The sequence below is a fragment of the Uranotaenia lowii genome, chromosome 2 (genome assembly GCF_029784155.1).
Source record: "Uranotaenia lowii strain MFRU-FL chromosome 2, ASM2978415v1, whole genome shotgun sequence".
NCBI lineage: Eukaryota > Metazoa > Arthropoda > Insecta > Diptera > Culicidae > Uranotaenia > Uranotaenia lowii.
Window position 1 is genome coordinate 149,628,260 of NC_073692.1, and position 21,895 is coordinate 149,650,154.

The 21,895-nt window shown below is 35.5% G+C and overlaps 2 protein-coding genes across 3 annotated transcripts in view; one reads left to right on the plus strand and one right to left on the minus strand.

Moving 5' to 3' along the window:
• LOC129743960 (ubiquitin-conjugating enzyme E2Q-like protein CG4502) overlaps window positions 1-21,895 on the minus strand; it is a 496,854-nt gene that overhangs the window by 413,330 nt on the left and 61,629 nt on the right. The window lies entirely within an intron of this gene.
• Window positions 579-1,928, plus strand: LOC129741962 (uncharacterized). The gene has a single exon (XM_055733796.1). The coding sequence runs from the start codon at window positions 579-581 to the stop codon at window positions 1,926-1,928; it is 1,350 nt and encodes a 449-aa protein (XP_055589771.1).

The following is a 21,895-nucleotide window of genomic DNA, read 5'->3' on the forward strand; positions in this document are numbered from 1 at the left end:
CGACCACGGTATTGTCGTGGCTACGATCGGATAGTCGGCGATATCACCAGTTTGTGGCGTGTAGAGTTGGCGAGATTCTCCGTACGACTTCAATCAACGAATGGAGATACGTGCCGACGAAACTAAACGTAGCAGATGAAGCCACGAAATGGAAAACGGAGCCTAGTTTTGACCCTCAGAGCCGGTGGTTCACTGGACCCGAATTTTTGAGAAAACCTGAGAGCGAATGGCCATCAAAATTTCTACCAACGAGTAGTCCTGAAGAAGAAATGCGAGCAACATTCGTGCATCATGTTCACGTCTTTCAACCACAGATTGACTATTCTCGGTATTCACAGTTTAACCGATTACTGAGAGCTATGGCGTATTTTTTTAGAATAATTTCTTGGTTTAAAGGTGATGCCGGAGCTCTCGAAGCTAGAGTCCTCGAATCTGAAGAACTTGAAAACGCTGAAAACTTCCTATGGCGACAAGTCCAAATGGAAGCTTATCCCGAAGAGTATAATCACTTAGTACAGCAATCTCAAGATCTCCGAACAGAAAAGGTAGGCATAAATAAGAGAAGTTCTTTGTACCAGATGGCACCGTTTATGGACGAAAATAATGTGATGCGCATGAGTAGTCGAATTGGGGCGGCACCGAAAGCAGCATACGAAACTAAATATCCGGTATTTTTACCTAAGGAACATCGTGTAACATATCTTCTTGTACATTTTTACCATCGTCGCTTCCTGCATGGGAATCATGAAACGGTGGTTAACGAGTTGAGGCAGCGGTTCCAAATCCCTCATTTGCGAACGTTAGTGAAACGCGTTGGTAAAGAATGCCAGATGTGTAGAATTAAAAAGGCTGTTCCCAAAACTCCAATTATGGCACCTCTACCGGCAGTTCGCCTAACTCCTTTCATTAAACCCTTTACGCACACTGGTATAGACTATTTTGGCCCACAGATGGTTAAACAAGGCCGCAGTTTGGTCAAGCGTTGGGTGGCACTTTTCACGTGCCTTACAATAAGAGCAGTGCATCTGGAAATTGTGTCCGGCCTTTCCACTCAATCATGTGTAATGGCAATTCGCAGGTTCATCGCACGAAGAGGGTCTCCAGCTACCATCTACACAGATAATGGTACGAACTTCCTAGGAGCGAATAATCTTCTAAAAGACCAAATAAAAAATGCTCACGAAGGTTGTGCCAGCGTATTCACTAATGCCCAAACACGATGGTACTTCAATCCTCCTGCCACTCCTCACATGGGGGGTCCATGGGAACGCATGGTTAGGTCAGTGAAGACAGCGATGGATGCTATAGCGGATCACCCACAACATCCCAGCGACGAAGTGTTAGAAACAGTGGTACTAGAAGCAGAATCAATCGTTAATTCCAGACCTCTCACCTATGTGCCTCTAGATGCCGCTGAATCGGAAGCCCTGACTCCAAACCACTTTTTGCTGTATGGTATTATCGGCATCAATCAACCTCAAAAGCCGTTAATGGTTACAGATAGGGTTTTACGAGACAGCTGGAACCTAACCCAAACGCTGGTGGACAAATTTTGGGTAAGGTGGGTCAAGGAATACTTGCCAATGCTGACCAGGCGCACAAAGTGGTTTTCACCAACTAAACCTTTGAAAGCGGGTGATTTAGTGATAGTAGTCAATGAACAGAAAAGAAACGGTTGGATTCGAGCACGCGTGGTTAGTGTTATCACCGCTCCAGATGGTCAAGTACGTCGAGCTGTGGTGCGAACAGCTAACGGAGAGAGCATCAAATCAGTAGCTAATTTGGCCCTACTAGACATCGAAACACCACAGACTGGCATGTCAACATGTCCACAGGAGCTTCCGGAACTACACGGGCGGGAGAATGTTAGAAATACCCCTGGGTTCGACGACGTGAGTGGTGTGAGTCCCAGCAGCTCCCACAAGTGACATCCTCTAATATTTATAAACATTTTCTAAACACGGTTTGTTGTTGAATGACTTGCAGTTAGGCAGTAGGCGAATCGAGAAATATTGTAGTTCGAGTACTATAGTCATTCCTTTAGTGATTTCACTTTAAAGTTCCCGCTTGAAAGCATCTAATATATAAAGTTGAGTTGGACTATATATGTTTGTTTGTTTGTATGCACCTTATACAAATCCACACCGCTGAACCGATCAGCCTGAAATTTGGTACAGAGATGAAGTTGAACCAGGGTAAGGTTTTAGTAATAGTTATGAGCCCCTCCCACCTAAGAAAAGGGACCCTCCCATACAACTTTCGGTTTTATTCACACGAACCAAAAGTCATGGCACCCGTTTTGGCAACCGCTTTTTTTCCTTTGGCGGGGTTATTTTCACCATCACCATGGGCCGGGCATTAGAAACGACCGTCCAGGAGTTCACGTGTACTGGAAAGCAAATCAAAGCTTGCTCAGCATTAAAAATTTGAACGGTAAAATTCTGGCGGGTTTTTTTTTTGTACATGCTACTGCTGAAAGCATGTGGTATTGGTACGAGATTTTTGGATGCAATAATGAGCTTACATTTTGGATTGATACAACTAGCCTGTTAATTACTTACTTATTGACTAGGACTTGAAGTGGTTTTCAAAGTACTGGGGGACTTCGAGAGTCTACAAGAATATACAGTGAACTGAATAGTGAACAGTGAGCTGACTTCTTCAGCTGAATAACAATTTGGACTGAGTGTTGAAAAACTATTGAACAGATTTTCATAAATTCCAGCTTTTAAGAACAAACTATTTTTATATTTTTGAAATTCCTCAGGGAGAAAGAAAAAATAATAAGATTTATAGTAAAAAGTTGAAGGCTTCGATTTCAACGCTTTGATAGCCGTTGGGGAATTTTAACGGGGAATTAGAAAAGCGATCAGATAATTAAATCTGAGATTTTTAGTAGTAGGTTTACATTTGAAATTCATTGACCAATTTATAATTTTTGAGTTATTTTTGGTTATCAATGTGTTCAATTCTACTTTCCAATTTTGAAAACACTTATTGTAAAACCATTTAGAACTGCGAATTTAAACAAATGACATCTAAAAAAATTAACATTGGATTTAACAAGAATAGAAACTTTGAAATAAAACTCAAATAAAACCTTTTTCTTAACATTATAATAGTATCTTCAGTTAAGATGATTTGTTTTCGAAAACTTCCAAAAACTATTAGTGGAACTTTCAACATTTAAGAACAAATACTCATAAAACAGTGTGAAATTAAAAAGCGGTAAAGGCAAACATACAACTGAAAACTTGAAAAATGGGTTAAATATTAACATGATTCCACAAGATTCAGAAGTCTATGAAGAAATTTTTCAGTAAATAAAACTTTAATATACCATTGTACAGGGAACTATCATGAAAAGTAAGAGATTTTTTTTAGAGGGGGGATGGGAAAAATAAATAACAATTTTACCATTTGAAGATAAAAAATAAGACGAAATGAAACAAATAAGCGCAGTGAAAACGATAAACACAGTGAATAACCGCAATAAAAACTTTAGAAAGACTAACAAATTTCTTATAATGATGAATATTTTCCAAAGTTTTGAAAATTCAAACGACTCATTTTGATTTATATTTTATGTGAACCCGAGCAAGGCCGGGTAAAATCTGCTAGTTGTTAATAAATCCAACTTGGTAAGAATATACATAATCATAAACGAGATAGGTGGTAATTCGAGGAATGTATTAGAATAACATCACCGTTATCTCATCAATGTAGGTTAAGTCACAACGCTAGTACGGTGCTCCGTGATTTTCCTTGGATCTGCAGGACCAGTAGTCCATCAAATATTGACAGTGAGTAGTCACAGATCCTTTAAAGGTATTTACACTAAATCCACATATTTTGCATACTATATAGATACAGATAGTCTGTGCTAACGGGCTCAAATAGGGTTGATTCGAAGTACTTCAAGAAAGACCAAAATGTAGGTTATATTAAAGTTTAAATCCATTTCCGTAAGTCGCTAATAAATCTTATATTTGTAGCTTTGAAGCGTACAAAACAGTACTGCTATCGAGATTAATTTCTTCAGTTCCGAATCATCCGCAACAAATAGATTATAGTGAAAAATAAAAAATTTAATGATGGTGTAAATTGAGAAACAATGTGTTCATCATGTTGCAATGCGTACATTATAGAATAAGATGATTTAACGATCATAAAAGCTTATTTTCCAGTGCTCAAAAATAATAATATATTCGTCACTTGAGAACCAAGTTGGTTTTTCTCAAATATTTCTGTAAAAATGACAAGAATATTTCTTTTTCGTTGAAAAATTAATACTGTAGGAAATACGGAACTAATCCTCATGAAAATTGATTTAAGAGAATACGTACTGCGAAAAGAGGAGTGCATATTTTATGCCCCGGGTGCTCTTTATGTCCTTACCTCCCCTAGGTCATAGGAAAACGACATGGTGAATTCAAATGCATAATATGTTAGACAAAAGGTTGAGGCTCTCTACTTGATATCCTTAAAAATTAAATCTCCAAGTAAAGGTAACTGAATAATCAATTGAATTCCAAAAATGTCAAAGCCTTCTTCAACGTGAATATAGGTACTGTTGATACCTTTTTCTGGTAAGTTCATTCATCGACGGTGAATAAACCCCACAAAATGTATGCTCCGGATAGCGAAGGAGGAAATATGGTAACAAATTTTTCCGAGTCGCTGTTGTTCCAAGTTGGATCCAAGCCGCACTTAATCCAATATAAACCAGCCATCCACCTGGCGGCATGGAGGACAACTAAAGAACGAGTGCAAAGGATCTTGTCAAGGTGAAGGTACTCCAAAGTTTTGTTTTATCACTTTGACAGGCACAAATCCTTAATGCAGCCCGCACTCACAGCACACCTTCTAGGTAGGTATGAGGGAAGGCACGATAGAAGGTAACATAAGTAGGAAGGGCTCACGAGTGCGATATGCGTGACATTGGATATGAACACGGTTATAAATATTGTATGATTGTATTTTTTTTCTTCGTTACTTCATTCTGGTGGATCTTCAGGTACCAAACTGGTTACCTACAAATATACGAATGTAAAAACCGTGAGTCGTTACTCACAGCTCGAAAGCTCGAAGCGCCATTTGTGGATTGCCAGTTTGGAAGCGAAGGCAGTAGGAAAGAAAACGTAAATTTTCCCGCCAAACGGGGTGAACAACTTTATTGCGTTTACCTTTCCCGAGCGGGTGGCGGAGACAATTCGTTTCGCCCCCCGAAAACTGGCAGGGAGTGGAAATGAAACCCGTTGTAGGTGGGTAATAAATATTCGATATTTCTGTTTCTGAGTTTGTTAGAGCGAAAAACTTTACCCTTGAAGGGGCGGGTAATCCTTTTCAAATTTGGGGAGACTTATGAGTTTTTTTTTATTTGGCTTGGGGAAGAACGTATTGAATTTCATTTGATTTTTATTCATACAAGTGTTGTTACCTTTCGCGTGAAGCTCCGTGAAGCTCTTCAAATGTCTTTGGACAAAGTCAGTAGTAAGTTTAGCAACAGGTTCAGAAAAAAAAAACATTCAAAAATAAAATTATGTCTAAAATATTTAGTAGGTACTGTTGGCGAATTTTTAGCCGTTTATAGGGTGTTCCATGGTTATAACTTTTTCCATGAAAAATTGAAGCTTAAAAATAAGTCAAACCAATAACACTAGTTTACAAAATTTAAAAAAAAAATGTGAACTTTATTGACCCACCTATATTTTTAATGTGAAATCGGGCGCTGAATCTGAAAATGAAATTCAAAAAAAACAGTAGAAAAGTTTTGAGTTATGCTCCAAATATGAAATTTTGAAAAAAGAGTACTTGTACTTAGATTGAAATGTCTTGGATTGCATAACAGTAATTCGAAACCTCTTTTTTGCATATTTAAGGTGAACAAATTTGCTATCGATTATCTAAACACCATTTTTGCGCATCATCAACAGTTTTGTTGATATTAGTGATTATTGAGTACTTTTTACGCATTGCGATTTATACGAGAATTTTCGGACAATCTTAGAACCGAAAAAACTTTTTTGTTTCAAGTCCAATCGTGTTGCAGTCTTCGAGTGAAATATTTGTCTCGACTTAGGCTTTAATAAAATATATCAAAAAAAAACAATCAGCTAGTGAAGAATAAAGTTTAAAATGAAAAACCAGTATTTTTTGCTTCTTCTGAGCATAAAACCTTAAAATCCTATTCAAGTTTGAGACAGACGCATCCCCTCCCCATGGTCAGTTCTTTCTGAAATTTGACATGTGATCTTCTGATAAGCTGATAAATAATTTTGTGTTGCAGCAAATGAGATTTACCATGTTTAATTCTTCTTATACTATGATTAGTATACTGCAGTTCGTTAAATAATAAAAAAAAATTAAAAATTTACTGTTATGGAAAAACAACCATAACTTCTTCAATTTCCAACCGATTAACCACTTGAAATCTTTGTTTTGAATTCACATTTAAGGTGAAAAGAAAAACAAAGATTTTTCAAATGTTTCCATCGAGTCTAAAACTTTCGCTGAAACAAAATTTTCTCCAAAAAATGCGTGTTTTATAATTTTTTCTATTATAAAGTCATTTATGATGTATTGTTGATATACTGTTGATGATGCGCAAAAATGGTGTTGAGATAATCGGTAGTAAATTTGTTCACCTTTGATGTGCAAAAAAGAAATTTTGAATTTCTGTTATGCAGTTTGAGATATTTCAATCTAAGTACAAGTACATTTTTTATTTTTCTAAAATTTCATATTTGTAGCATAACTCAAAATCTCTTCTATTGAGAATTTTTTGAATTATATTTTCAGATTCAACGCTCGATTTCACATTTAAAATGACCTTACTAAATTCAAAAATGCTATAAACATGTGTAATTAAAGACATACTTAATTTTCAGCCTATTTGAATTTTCTGGTGGATTTAATATACAAAAATTCCTCCATACAAATTTCCATACAACATTGAAATGCCTTCCGCTTATTCAGGAATCATCCGAACCATTTCAATTTTTTTTACTTTTATGTTCTCTAAAGGCTTCTTTACAGTGAATAAATCTAAAAATATATATTCTAGTCAATCGTAGTTTAATGATCGAATTTTTTATCAAAGACTGCTCATTGCTTTACCACAAACTGATTTGCGAAGATTTTGGGATTTTTTTCCAGTCATTTACGAGGTTTTCGATAGAATCTGCTGGTTTCACATGTTTTCTCAAATACAATACGGCTGTTCAGGCAATAGGACGTTAACAGCTGTATTCATTGTGTCAGTAGTCAGTTCCGGTCCAAAGTTTTGCCCACCGACCCAGGGGATCGCACAGTTTTTTCTACGAATTTCAGACTGCTCATGTGCTTACTTCCTCCATTTTCGCCAACTGACTTAGCAAAATTTTGAGGACAGTACACCATTTGTGCACGATATTTTTGCGCTTTTCCGAAGAAATACTTCTCATTTTCATGAAAGCTATGAAAAGTGGAGCTCAAGATACACATAGTTTTAAGTTAAACTCTAAACAACAACACTCAGCAGAAATCAGCTGTTTAAACGTAATCCACAATGAGAAGGCTTATATCATAATCGTTCTTAGACATAATGGAACACCCTTTAGTTTGAATTTTCAGAGCCTGAGGTTTAAAATGTTTCGTTTTGGTTCAAAACTTATTGAAATTTTTTGAAGTTCAGAACAAAGAGTTTTTTTTTTTATACATGAGCAGGGAAAAGCCCGCGGGAGTGGAACTTTTTTCATGTTCCTTCTCCAGTGGGCGCAAAACCTCCTCATCACTATTTATTTTCTTTTTTTTTCAATTTTTTCAATTTTTTACAATAATTTGTGTACAATAATTTCGTTTCACTTGAACACTTGAATTTTTCAAATCACTTGTTATGGCTGGAATTTTATTCGGTGGTGGCGGTTGTTGGAGGCGGTGGTTGGGGGCGGCGGTATTTGGCAGAAATGAGATAAATAAGAGACAAGACATCTATTAAACCGATGAGGTGGGAATGTTTGCGGCTATAATGCCACTTTCGGATGAAGGGAGGTAAAAATTGATTTTGCTTCCAGCGAGATGAATGAATCTCTGTTGAGGAAGCTCTTGACGTCTACAGCTCACAGTTTTAAACTATTGGATGTTCTAACATCAAGATTTAATTAAAGTAGGAATCGATTTTATCTCTGATGTACATTTTCAGCATCTTTTTAAATTTTTGCGGATTTCTTTCTCCTCTGAGGATCCTTGGTATTGCGTTATATAGATTCTTGCTATAGTATGGAAATGGTTTCCTTGACATTTCACTGTGCGGCCTGGTTAAGGAGAGGGTGGCTGAATTACGGAGCTCGAACACGTGGTCGGGTTGCTCATATACCATGTTGTGGTGTACATGCTGGTCATTTAGATGGGAGTGGATTATTGAGATAGATTGAAGCTCTCTAAGAGCCTGGATTGGGAATATGGAGTTGTCGGCTTCAGAGTACAAGTTTCTCGTAGGATACATTCTATGCCGGCTATAGACAGCTTTTAGGCAGCGGTTCAGAGCCGCTTGCAGTTTTTTAAGACGCGTAACGGCTGCAGCGCCCCAAATGAATACTTGGTACTGTAATTTTGATTGTATGAACGCTTGGTACAGTAAGGTCATCTGTTTTCGTGGGACAAAGCTCTTAATTTTCCACAATAAACCACACGATGCACTGATTTGTTTTTGCAGTTTCTCTATGTGGTAGTTCCATTTCAGCTAACAATCGATATCTAGGCCAAGATATGTAAAGTGATTGACTTTTTCTATTGGTATGGATTCAACTACTAGTTCCTCATGCGATTCATCAGTACCCCTGGGTGTTGATAATATCATGTATTTCGATTTTCGCAGGTTCAGAGACAGAAGATTTTCATTAAAATATCTGCTTAATACAACCATGTCATTCTGCATGCTGTTGATAATTGTTGAGACTTCGTTGGCAGTGTAGAACAGCGACGTATCGTCAGCAAACAATCGTGCTTTCCGGTAATATTTAGTTTGGGCAGGTCGTTTACATACACAAGAAAGAGTAGTGGTCCGAGATTACTTCCCTGTGGTACTCCAACTTGCAACGGTTGAATACTGCTTCGAATTCCGTTGATGGATACAAACTGACTTCTACCAGTAAGGAAACTTCTTAACAATTCCAAAGGTCTGCCGCGTATGCCATAATAGGCTAGCTTTTCAAGCAGGATCTCGTAGTCTATGGTGTCGAAAGCTTTTTTCAAATCAAGAAAAAGCAGTCCTACGTGTTTTTTCTGGTCTAGAGCTCCGTAAACATCGTTAAAAAGCTCGTAAGTAGCTGTTGTTGTACTCGAGCCCGATCTAAATCCATACTTGCAGTTGTATAGAATGCTTTGCCTTTGAAAAAAGTTTGAAATCCTTGTAACCAACATTTGTTCTAAAATTTTACTTAAAGAGGGCAGAATTGAGATTGGTCGATAGTTGTTTACGTCGAATTTAGACCCTGTTTTGTGTATTGGCACAACTTTGGCTATTTTTAGACAATCAGGGAATCTACCGGTGACAAGACTTTCGTTGAACACATCCCGCATCAATTTTGAGAAAAAAATATGATGGTTTTTGATGAAGTATGCCGGTATTCCGTCGGGACCAACGCTTGTATTAGAATCGAGTTCTTTGATTTTGATAATCACTTCTTGCTGTGTAGCTGGTTCCAGGAAAATCGAATTACGAAGTTGAGCTAAGGTTTCGAAAAGATTTGTATTTCTCTGGCTATTGATAGTTGAAGCTAGCTGGGGCCCTATGTTGCTAAAGAAGTAGTTGAAGGTGTCAGCAACAGTCTGTTCGTGACTCGTGAGATTTCCATTTACCATTAGTTTCAGTTTATCTTTTTCTTCGGGTCGGTTTCCGGATAAGGAATTTAAACATTTCCACGTATTTCTGCTGGTAGCATTCTTGAAGATATTGCTGTAATAATCTCTTTTTGCATTTAGTTTGCACTGGTTTAGTTTCTTAGATGTGTGTTTTAATAAGTTTTGAATGCTAAGATCGGACGGATTTCTTTTACATCTTACTAGAAGGGAGTCCTTGATTTTTATCCACTTCCAAACATCTACAGTCATCCAAGGACATACACCTCTAATTCGAGCTCTCACTTCGATAGTCTTCGAATGTTTTGCCTTAAGTTCCTGGTATAGAGAGAGTACCTTTGATAGTAGCTCCTCAGCAGAGTTGGCTAGTAGATTTTGGGCTTTTTCAACAAACTCCTCGCTTAATTTTATGGTATGGACAACAACTTTTTGTAGTTTACGTGTGAATACATTTTTACGTAGTCCGACCGTAGAAATAATAATGCAATGGTAACTAATCTCCGAGAAAACTGTGTCGTTTGAAATCTTGGGTTGGATCTTTTCAGAACATATTACATGATCTAGGATGTTGGTGCTTACGGGTCTTGTTATTTCGGTATTAGTTACTTGGAAATTATAACTATTCAAGAGCTCCAGATACTCTAATGTGTCAGGATTCGAAGTCTGATTTGTTGGAATATTCATATCTCCTACAATAAGACATGAAGCACTTGGGCTGGAGGTAGATATTATTGATTCCAAGTTAACGAAAAAGTTTGATAAGCTAGTTGAAGGTGGCCTATAGATAGCGTGAATGTTCAATGTATCTTCTTTGGTTTTTAGACGGACGTGGATATGATGATATCCACAAGAGTGTTGGTTGTCTATTTCATCCCAATCAATTCCATCTTTCACGTAGACGACCAAACCACCCCCATTGGTATCATCGCGACACGAAAAGGAGGCTTTATACCCAGGCAAATTAGCTTGTTGTGTACGATCTGGTTTTAACCATGTTTCTCCCAAAACAATAACGTGTATTTCTTCGGTTAACTGGTTAAGGGCTATCTTTATTTCGTCGAATTTGGTTGGATTGTTTATTCCCCTTACATTCAATTGTAGAATTTTCAGTTTGAAAGGATTTTGTTGGATGCAATTACTGCTTTTAATTAATTCTTCTATAGAATAATAAAACTTATTTATGGGTGTGAAATTCATATTTTATTTATTTTTATTAATTGGCTCAGATCAGAAGTTATTTATGAAATAAGCACGCTTTGGTGATGACATTGCAAACGAAGAATTGTTGGAAAGGTTGAGGATACGCTTTTTGGATTCCATCATTTTAACGAGTTCCTGCTTATTCCCATCTCTATTCCCATCTTTATTCCCATATCGTCTTGCATTTTCTTTGCTTCCTTGAGAAGCTCCTTCCCGAAGGCTGTCAGCTCGTCTCGCATGGTAACGGATTGAGAGGAGTTTTTGTACAGATTTCCAACAGCTGATGTCCTAAGAACACCGTGAGCACGCTTTTTCTCGAATAAATTATTTTTAATTTCTTCAGAACTAAACATGACCAATAACGGGGGGGTTTGGTTTGTATTTTTATTTCTAATTAGACGTCTGGCACTTATTACATCTTTTACTTCAATATTACAGCCAACAGCTTCTGCAGCCTTAAGAATGAGAGAACGGGGATTTTCCTTTTCCGTGGTTGGTATGCCGAGAACAATTGCGTTGCGTGAAAGCTCCTTGCGATTCATGCGGTCAAGCTCTAACTCAAGACCATCAATACGACCGGACAAATTGCTATTTTGTTCCTTGCATGATATGATTTCCATCCGCAATTCCTGGTTTTCGGACCTCAGCGACACCAGTTCTAGCTTCAGATCTTCGAATCCCTTGTTGAGCGAATCGAATTTCTCCGCTAGAAAATCCTGAGAGGCTTCGATGTGTTTGTTTGTCTCGAGTAGCTCCGCAATTTGCAGTCTAGATTGATCGAGTGCAATGCGTACGCCTGCCGATTCCTGTCGCGACTCCCGAACAGACTGCGCAATAGAGCGTAATTCCTCGAATATTTGGTTAAAATCGCCTTGTTGTCGCGTTTTCAGTAGTGAATTTTGCTCGAAACATGCGGTTGAGCAGAAAAACGGTTTTTTCCTAGCTTGAGCTATAGCATTTCCGCGGATTTGCTTGCACCTAAAGTGCACAAAGCGATTACATGACACGCATTCGATGGTACGTTGCGGATCTTTTTCAGTTAAACCGCAAGCGTAGCAAATGATTGCATTATCATCATCGTCATCATTCAAACTCATTTCGGTATTGTTTCTCAACTTATCAGCGAAACGAAAAAACTTTTGAAACAGCAGCACCGGTCGCACGAATCATCAATGACGGAAAAGCGTCGCGACGGTCACGATGGGAAGCTTACTCACGTCTCACGAGTTGACAGTTGTTGTGCGAGAAAGATCAGAAACAATAGACGAAGACTGTGCGGTGTAAATGCAGGTTTGTGGCAGTTAAAAATGTGCGTAAATACCTTGTTCCTGTAGGTTCATTTACCACGTTTAGGATTTGTTCCGACACCAATCCAGGGCCCCAGCTGATCCGGTGATTCCTTGCTCCAGGTTTCGTAAGCTTCCAGGTAGGTTTTCAGGGTTTTTTCGCTATTATTCTGTGCACCCAATGAAAGAAGCATCCAATGGCTATCCACTACCTGTTCTTCTTGAGAGTACTTTTTTGTGTGTCTTTATTCGAAAAATTACGCATAAAAAACAGTTTCCAGAAAAAATTACCCAAAAGTCAAATGGGACATTCTTGCGTAGATCGGCTTTTTGTGATTAAATTTTAACTTTCAGGTTGGTGTTAGAAAATTTTAACATCGTGTAGTAAAAAGTCATCATTTTTTTCTTTCTTCTGTGTAACCAAGTCTCGTGTTTATGAGCCAGCTTAAACAGTTGTGTTCAAAAAAGAATGAAACCGCACAGAGCAGCGTACAAACTTTCAATTTTCACAACCTGCCGTTTGTCTCAAAAATGATATTTTTTCATGAAACTTTCACACAATTTCTTAATTCATTGAGTTTTGAATATTTTGTATTATTAGGTAGATAGACACATTTATTTTATTAAAATATGGATAATTAAGGTTTTTCACAAAAATGGCTGAAGCTTTGTCACGTTTTATGTTTTCATCTAAAAAAGTCGTGAGATTATGTTAATAAGTATATTCTATTTAGAATCCGGCAAAATTTTATCTTAAAATCGCATGTTACCTCGGAACCACCCTAATATTTAAACTACTTTAATTTTTGATCGCGTTGATTGATTTTGATAAAATTAGGCCTGTAGTAGAGCATGGGTGTCCAACATTTTCAGCTGGCGGCAAAATTTTTTAAATATGATTTGTCTGCGGGCAAAAAAGTTCTTGTTAGGTTAGCACATATCGTATGTAAATAAATTAACAGCTTCAATTTTTTTATATTCAATTGGCCATAACTTCTATAAGACTCCAAGCAACGGCTTCAAACAGTTGTGTTACTCATATAAAAATTATGTTATTCTGCTGAATCAATAATTGTTATTCTCATTTAAAAAAAGCAATATCCAAGGTGGTGGATTGTGATATATGTAGCTCAGAGCTGCACTGAAATGTTAATAGCTAAAATAATTGGAAATGTGTAACGTGATGAAAGAGTCTTTTTCCAAAAATCGTGTCGGCTTATCGTTATAGTGAAACTACATAGAAAGCTGATCCAAAACAGAAAAGTTTGTTGCAAAATTGCGACTATTTGAAAAAAAAAATCATTCATCAACATTTTCATTCGAATGGAATATGCTTTAGCTCAAATTAAAAATCATGTCAACAATAAATACAAAAATTTCATCCTCAAACTTATTTTTTCCAATTTTTTCTTGAATATTTGCCTTCGTATGTACAAACATTGCGGCAAAGGTTGCCAGAATTTTTTCCACTCCCATCCGGGCCTAGCAATTCCGGGCATTTTGTAAAAAAAAACCTGGCTAAATCCGGGCATGGATTTCAATTTTTCAAATATGAAATCCGGGCAAAAACCGGGCAAAATTTAGGTGTTATTAAATATAAAAGCAAAGAAAAAATGCAAAAAAAAGGAATTTATATTTTATTAATGTAATTGCAGACTTCCAAAAACTTTTTGGAACACTTAAATATTTAAAGGTTTATAAAAGTAAATCAGCGAAATTATTTGAAACAACCGTTGAAAATTTCCATACCGTTAATCGATTTTGCTGAAACTTACTCAAAAACTTTGATTTTTTTTTTTGGTTTCTTTGTGAAAATTGTGGAAAAATCCAGGCAATATCCGGACTTTTTTCACGATATTCGGGCAACCGGGCCATAACGGACTTTCTCGAAATTTTGCATCAAATATCCGGGCAAACCCGGATAAAACCGGGCAATCTGGCAAGCTTAAACATGCAGATATTTTTAGGACCATAAATTGAAGCAACTTAAGAGCGACGAATAAAGATATCTAAAGTAACTTGTTTCCTTTTCGATATAATAAAATAATATAATCAGCTTAAAAACTTTGCAGCATAGAAGACTTTGAGAAAGAATTTTCTTCTCGTTTCACAGTGTTGCACAAATTTGCTTACTTTATCGGAAAATGAGCGAAAACCTCCATTTTGAATATAAAAATAGCTTCGGAATGCATAAATTAGGCTTCTTCTAGTTTAGCCCTTTCAACCAATACCCATATAGTGATGGTCATGCTCGTAGGAATGGAGTAAGGTTATTCGATAATAACAATCTTGACTCAAAACTGACTTTAAAACCTCAAAAACGAATCTCAGATTCAGAATTCAGCTACAGATTTTCAAAATTTTCTCACTTATGGGTAGTAACTCTTTGCGTATTACTAAATTTCATTCTGGTTTCTTACTATCAAAATATAAATTGTGATTTGAGTTTTCAAAATTCGGATTAGGTATCCAGTTTAGGTTTCTTGTTTCCGGTTCGAGTCACCATAAAAAAATGTAATAAAAAGCTGTGTTTTAAATCGTCGTGTAAATTTGGATTTACATTTCAAACATAATTCGATTCTTAAATTGAAACTCAAACGCATTTTTTACATTTAGTAAATATTTTCCGAATATGAAAAAAAAATAGAAGTTCTAAAAATTTAGATCTTATTTCATATTCAGATTCTTAGCTCATAAACTATATAACTATGCATAAATCCAAACATATCAAAGCTTCAAAATAGCGATATAATTGCTTATTAGGATTTGTAAGTCGGATAAGGAATACGTTTTTGAAATAAACAATAATCATTGAAACCCAAAACATCCCAATTTATATTGTGAATTCATGATTAACGGCTACGAAACTGATTTTAATTATTGGCTCATATTTCTTAAATCAGAAACCCTTTTTTTGGGACGTTTAAGAAATAGTATTGAAATTCTGAAACATGTTGACAATTCAAATTTTTAATTTAAGTTCTAAATTCAGATTTGGCTCGTAAATGAGTTTCACAATCGAAATCAAATTATCAAGATGACTATTTCGGTAAGAATTCAAATTACAAGAGATTGCAGGATGATAATTTTGATTGTAACTTCGATTTTAGAATTTACCCAAAGTCAGTTCGTTTGCACAATTTAACTGAAAATGACAGTAGAATTTAGTAGAATTATAGTTTATTTTGCAAAAAAATCCTTCCACATATATTGATATTTAATGAAAATTAATTGATGATAAAAATACATGTATCTTCTTTTCAAGAAATTTCTGGGAATTCCATATGTTTTGGCGTATTGCTCAACATTTTTAATACTGCAGTATTTTCAAGAGCCAAATTTCATACGAAAAAATTTAATTAAAATCGAGTTTGCATAAACCCGATTTGTATTTTAAAACTTTAGTCTTTTACTTTTACATTTGAAAATTGGATTAATTTTAGAATTTTCATTCAAAATTGAAGGATTTTTTAGAAAAAAAAAATGTAAGCTCAAATCACATAAGCAAAATTCGGCGGGCTAGATTTATCCGGACTTGTCGGGATATTTTATTTAAAAAAAATAGGGAAAGCCGCCCAAATTTTGTTTATAAAAAACAATTTATCTCCGGATTTATTCACATTTTATCGCATAATAAAAAAAATGAATATCACCATTATAACTTTCAATTTTGTTGCCCAAAAATGAAATTTTACAAGCTAGATTTATTAAAATTAACATAAAAGATTTTTTGAGAGACTTAAATACGATTCAAAATCTGGTTGTGTTTTTCTGCGGAAAACATCAGTAATTTTTTTCCCTTGATTTTTATGAATAGTTCTTGGGTTTGAAAATTTGAAAATTGATTGTCCGAATTTTTCCAGGTTTTAAATTAAATAGCTCGGATTTACCCTGCCCGGATACGTGCGGCAGAAGTTAAGTTCACCAGATTTTTATGCAAACTTAAGATATCAACCATCGATGAAAGTTAGTTTCCTATTATGGTGCTAAAAATTCTTTATACAAATCCTTATTATCATTTGAAAGATTTTAGGATGTATTTAACCACGGAAAACTAGTTTCTGTTTAACTAGAAAAACGAACTAAAAACTGAATAATCAAATAGTATTTAAAAATAATAAGTAGGTATTTATATTTTTTTCAGTTCATGCATTTTTGAGCAAAAATGTCATAGAAAAAAAATGTTTACCAAACTGGTGGTGAAACTAAAATATAAGCATTTTTATTGACTTTCATAAAACGAACTGCAAAAAATGCCATAATAAAACCACACAACTTTCAAATGCTAGTTGGTTTAATCTGTGTCAAGAAGTTTTTATTGTATAAAAAGTTGACGTTTAACCTAAATTTGATGAAACTGGTTTCATCGTGTATAAAAGTTTGTTGACAAAGCACTGACATATTTTTTGTGAGAAAGCTACTGGATTTCGTAAAATGGGACGAATTGCTAAAGAAACCCGTGTTTTTATAATTCAAAAGTACTGCTCAGATGGACTATCGCAAAGCTTGTGAAACGATCGAGGTCTGCGGTTTATCAAATCATCAGGAAGTTTAGAGAGCACCAAACTCTTGAAGATTTGCCAAGATCCGAAACCAGAAGAGGCACAGTAAATCCACAAATCGAGAAGAAATGTGTTAAGCTGGAAGGAGGGTTTGGCAACCATGCTCGCGAATGGTGCTCATTTATCGATTGTTGAGAAAATCGTTTTTATCGGATTAAAAAGAGAATAAATGGTTGAATGTAGTGATACTAGTGCGACTCAACGTGTTCTGTAGTGATTGTGAATGAAAGTTTCTTCAAAAGCTTATGAAAAATGGCATAAATTGATAATTTGAATGTTCAGAGTATGAAATTCTGATCGTTCCGCTTTCACGGTGTACCTCGGTGAAAAAAACAAGTGCTCCCAAATCACCAATTCCACGTTTGTCCACGGTTTGAACAAAAAACAAGTTCTTTAGAATGACCCTCGTCGCGGTGTTACGATAACATCGGAAAGTGAAACGTTACGTCCGTTACGCTTTCCCTCTAAAAACGTCAACTTTAAAGAAAGTAAAGAAAAACAAAATCGCAAAAAAAACATCTTGCTGATGGCGAAACAACACAAAGGAAAAAGCGAAAGCAAGCGGGATAGGTACCGGATTTCTAAGGAATTCGAAATGTTCCTGAACAATTGGACGAAGTATTTTATGACGTAAAAAGAAATGACAAATTTAAATTTTTAGCTCGAACTACACTTTGTAGTTTATTTCAAATTGATTTATCTGTGCGTGTTTTAGATAGTGATTGAAGAAGGGTTCTTGAGTTACTTGCTCACGAGAATTATCTTAATCTTGTTTTTTTAAATATATTTTTTTGAGCAGTCGTGTTTACAAAATGAGCACTCTAAAATTTCATCGAATTTGTTGTATTTTGAGGTTAATCAACGCTAGACTGTTTTATCTCTCGATTTTCTGTGGAACTTATAGTCTTTAGCGTTTGGAATAGAAAAAACTTCTTTAAGTAAAATCAAAAGATTGTGTCGGTTGCAAAGACTAGTAGCTTTAAAAAGAACATAACATTCGATGAACAAATAAGTAAGTTTCAAACTATAAATCACTTGAAAATCGTTTAATTAAATGTTAAAGAATTCAATTAAATTGTGTCGTAAATCATTCACATAACAACTTACATCAAAAAGTTCTGTGCTGCGAAACACAATCTAATCTCTAAACAGTTTTCCTTACAGCTAACAGGTAACAGATTTAATAATCATTTAATCGGTGAATAATTAAATATTCTGATAAGATTTTTGACATAATTTGAGTTTAAATAGTACTTATCCCTATACTGCATACGAGCCCATAAATGATGGTTTATGTTTTTTACCCAATTCAGTTTTGTAAGTATTTTTAAGCAGTTTTAGTGCTTTAAAGAAAATAATGAACTAAAGGCTAAAAAAGATAAAAAATTGTAATTATTTTTTAACAGTTTTAAGCTATCAATAATTTTTTGCGTTAATTTCTTAGCTAGTAGTAAACAAAGTTTTATTACCAAGGAAAAATTTTTCGAAGATTTCGTAATAAATTCAGTAGAAGTGCTAATTGTATCAGTAGAAACAACTTCTGATATAACGTTAATGAAATAATTCATATCAAGTGTTAAATAATAATGGGAATCCTGTTGCTTGTTGTTGTTGCTTGTTTGTTACAGGACTTTAACCTGTAATTTGACACAATTAATTTTGCTTTGAAGAAATCATTTTTACAAACTGGTGCTTGTATTAAATAACATTAAAACTAGCTCAATCTGAATTGTAAATGTATATATGATAGATTTTCTTTTTTTTCTTTGTTATCATTTTTTTTTATTAAGGTTATTAATTTTGTCGAAATGTGGAAAAAAAACTCCCCGAATCCACGAGTTGTGCAACTTCCAATTTCACTTAGATTTTACATGACACATTTTACTCGAGTATAGAGCCGAACAAATGATTTCTTGTGCACACAAAGTTAGTTTAATTGATGGTATAATAATTAGTATTTAATGAAATAAGTATCACTATTTTCGCTGGAGTTTAATAAACCAGATTGAGATGATTTTCATCTCATACTGAAGGCACAGTTGTGGCTCTGCTATGTTCATCAGCCAATGGCAAAATCTGTAACTGATAGTGACATTCAAATTAGTTTAGGCAGAATATATTTATTTTTCTTTTTAAATTACTTGAATTTGATTGGATAATATTGGCATCTATAAACACGGAATGCATAATGCTATAAGTATGTATAATGATGAATACATAACAAAACAAAAATAAACTAAAATCAGAAGAAACAATCTTGATTCACTTGCGACAAACAATGTTCAATCTTATTCAAGTACTTAATTCAATATCTACACAGGATTAATATGTGAAATCAACACACAAAAACACTCAATGGAATTCACTGCTTTAAAGGTTATTCAAAACTTACAGTAAGTTTATTTTAAAATTTAAGCAATTGCTGAGAGCGTAGAAAAGTAGGATTTAAAATAATCGATTACACTAGTCAAAAGTGTCTCCTGATCATATCCCTTCCCCCAAAATCTCCGAACCAAATTTTTTGCTAGGATGCAGAGGTGACCTCGGTCCTAAAGCACAAATTATTTCTTTCATCCTTTTCTCTCTTTTCCAAACTATCTATTAACTACTAGGACGTGGCCGGCGCCGTTATTGATGTTTAAAGAGAGAGCATCAGTTTTGTTCATTGTGAATGTGTTGTCAATCCCAGACACCGTTCTTTTGACCTCTGGACAAAATTGATGGCCTCGGTCAATCACGGAGTAGCAACCATTGGCGATGTGGAATTCGTTCTACTGAGCCACGCCTACGATCATGGAATTCGAAATGTGTTTTTTTTAGCAACGATACCGATCATAAAAAAGTAAATATAAAAAACCTTATGAAGTTATAAGCTGATGATTATCTGAATGATTAATTTTCAACATAGAATATTTTATGATGCGTTTCGAGTTCAATGATTTGAGGTGGATGTGAGTAGTCAATCAAGCTAAGCTAAATCGAGAAGAAATGTGTTAAGCTTTTGTTGTCACATGAACACAACTCTGTTCGAAGAATTGCCAAGAAACTGAAAATTTCCTCTGTTGTGGTATAAGCCTACTTGGTTGAATGTTTCAACTGAATCAAAGCAATCGAAAGATTCCTTTTAATTCAACCACGGTAAATGAAAAGTTCATATACCAGTATTCCGATAGCAACTTACTACCTTCTTCAGTGAACGTTTTCGAACGTTATCGAAAACGTTCACTGAAGAAGGTAGTAAGTTGCTATCGAAATACTGGTATATGAACTTTTCCTTTACCGTGGTTGAATTAAAAGGAATCTTTTGAAAATTTCCGTTGGGGCCGTCCAAAACATAAAACGAAAGATCCACATTAAGACCTACAGAAAGCAGAGGCATCCTAAACGGAGCGCGGAACAGCACGAACGAGCAAAGCAGCGATGTCGGAGACTGGATACGATTTTGAAGAAGCAAAATAACCGTTCATTTTGATGGACGATGAAACTTATTGCAAACTAAACACAGCCGCTCTTCCTGGGCCGCAATTTTTCAACGCAATTGTTGGTAAGGAGGTACCTCATGATAAACGATTCATTGAAATCGAAATGTTTTGCAAAAAAGTGCTTGTTTGGCAAGATATCTGCTCTTGCGGAGAAAAAAAGTTTGCCATATTTCACAACAAGTACCATCAATGGTGAAAATAAGGAATGCATCGAAAAATGCCTTGTTCCTCTTTATCATCATCATACAAGCCCACCAATGTTTTAGTCTGATCTTGCTTCCCCACACTACGCTTCAGCTACTCTCAAACTACTCAAAGCGTTACTGGGCAATCATCAAGCGCAATCTTCGGGAGGATGGTAGAGAAGCACAGTCCATCGACGAATTCAAGAAAATGTGGACAAAAGTCAGCCGAAAAGTCAAGCCGGAAACTTTTAAAAAGCTATGAGGGGAGTTCGAGGAAAAGTGCACCAATTTTATCGTTTAAAACTTTCGGTTAAATATCTCACTTTCTTCTTGTTCTGGATTAGTTTTGCAATGTTTTACAGAAAACTCTATGTCATTTTGTCAATAAATGAATAAGATATCGTCAAAACAGGGTGTCCGATTTATAATATAACTTTTGAAGGAATCTTTGGTCTATTTGTGATTCCTCAGATTAGTAACACTAATGTGTGTTATTCTTATGAATTTGGATATGAACTTCCAGTTTTTGTTGATTTTTTTTTTTTTTTTTTTTATAAAGAGAATACTTTCAAACCTGTTCTATAACATTTCTTAGATAAAATCTTTGTTTTTTTTCAAGAACTTCTTCAATACAATACTATAAGCGGACAAAATTCGCACTTTAGATACTTTCAAATGTCAAATGGAGCCCGGTTTGTAAAACTAACAAAATATATAAAATCCCACAAGACCCGGAAGGCAACCGGCAATAAATTTTGCAACCTAAACCAAAACAAACCGATTCAACCATGTTCCCATGAACGAAACAAAAAAAAAATACCTTAAGAAGTTCATACGGGATGGATCGCTCGAAGATCGAACCCCATCAACCTTTCCGCTCAAGTTATTTTTTTCAACTTCGGTTTTCTTCTCCTTCAGTCTTACAGTTCAGTTCAGTTTCAAGGACATCTCGCAACTCGTCGGGCCAGCGCAAAAGCTCATATCACTCATCCATTACTAAAGTCAGCGGCTCACTGCTTGGTTGCGCGTGTGCGCCTCAAGATTTGGTGCGCAGTTCTTACTTGATGGCATGTCTGCCGGTTCGTGGCTTGAATGTTGAACTTGATTTGCGTTACCTTGTTTTTTTATGCCATCGAACATGTGTGATTCTGTTCTGGGCGCTTAGAATCATTCATCCGGCGATGGGGTTTTTTTTGACATGGCGCTGCTCCGCCCTGAATGATTAATTAATTTTTTTTTATTACTATGCTTACCTTCTATCGCGAGATCAGCTTATTGTACAACTAACGGAAAGATATTCCCAAAAATTTGTGAGGCGAAAAAATCTAAATAAAGTAATG

Bases quoted from the DNA above. Each gene is read 5' to 3' on its own strand.
- LOC129741962 (XM_055733796.1), top strand. From the start codon at position 579: ATGGCACCGTTTATGGACGAAAATAATGTGATGCGCATGAGTAGTCGA.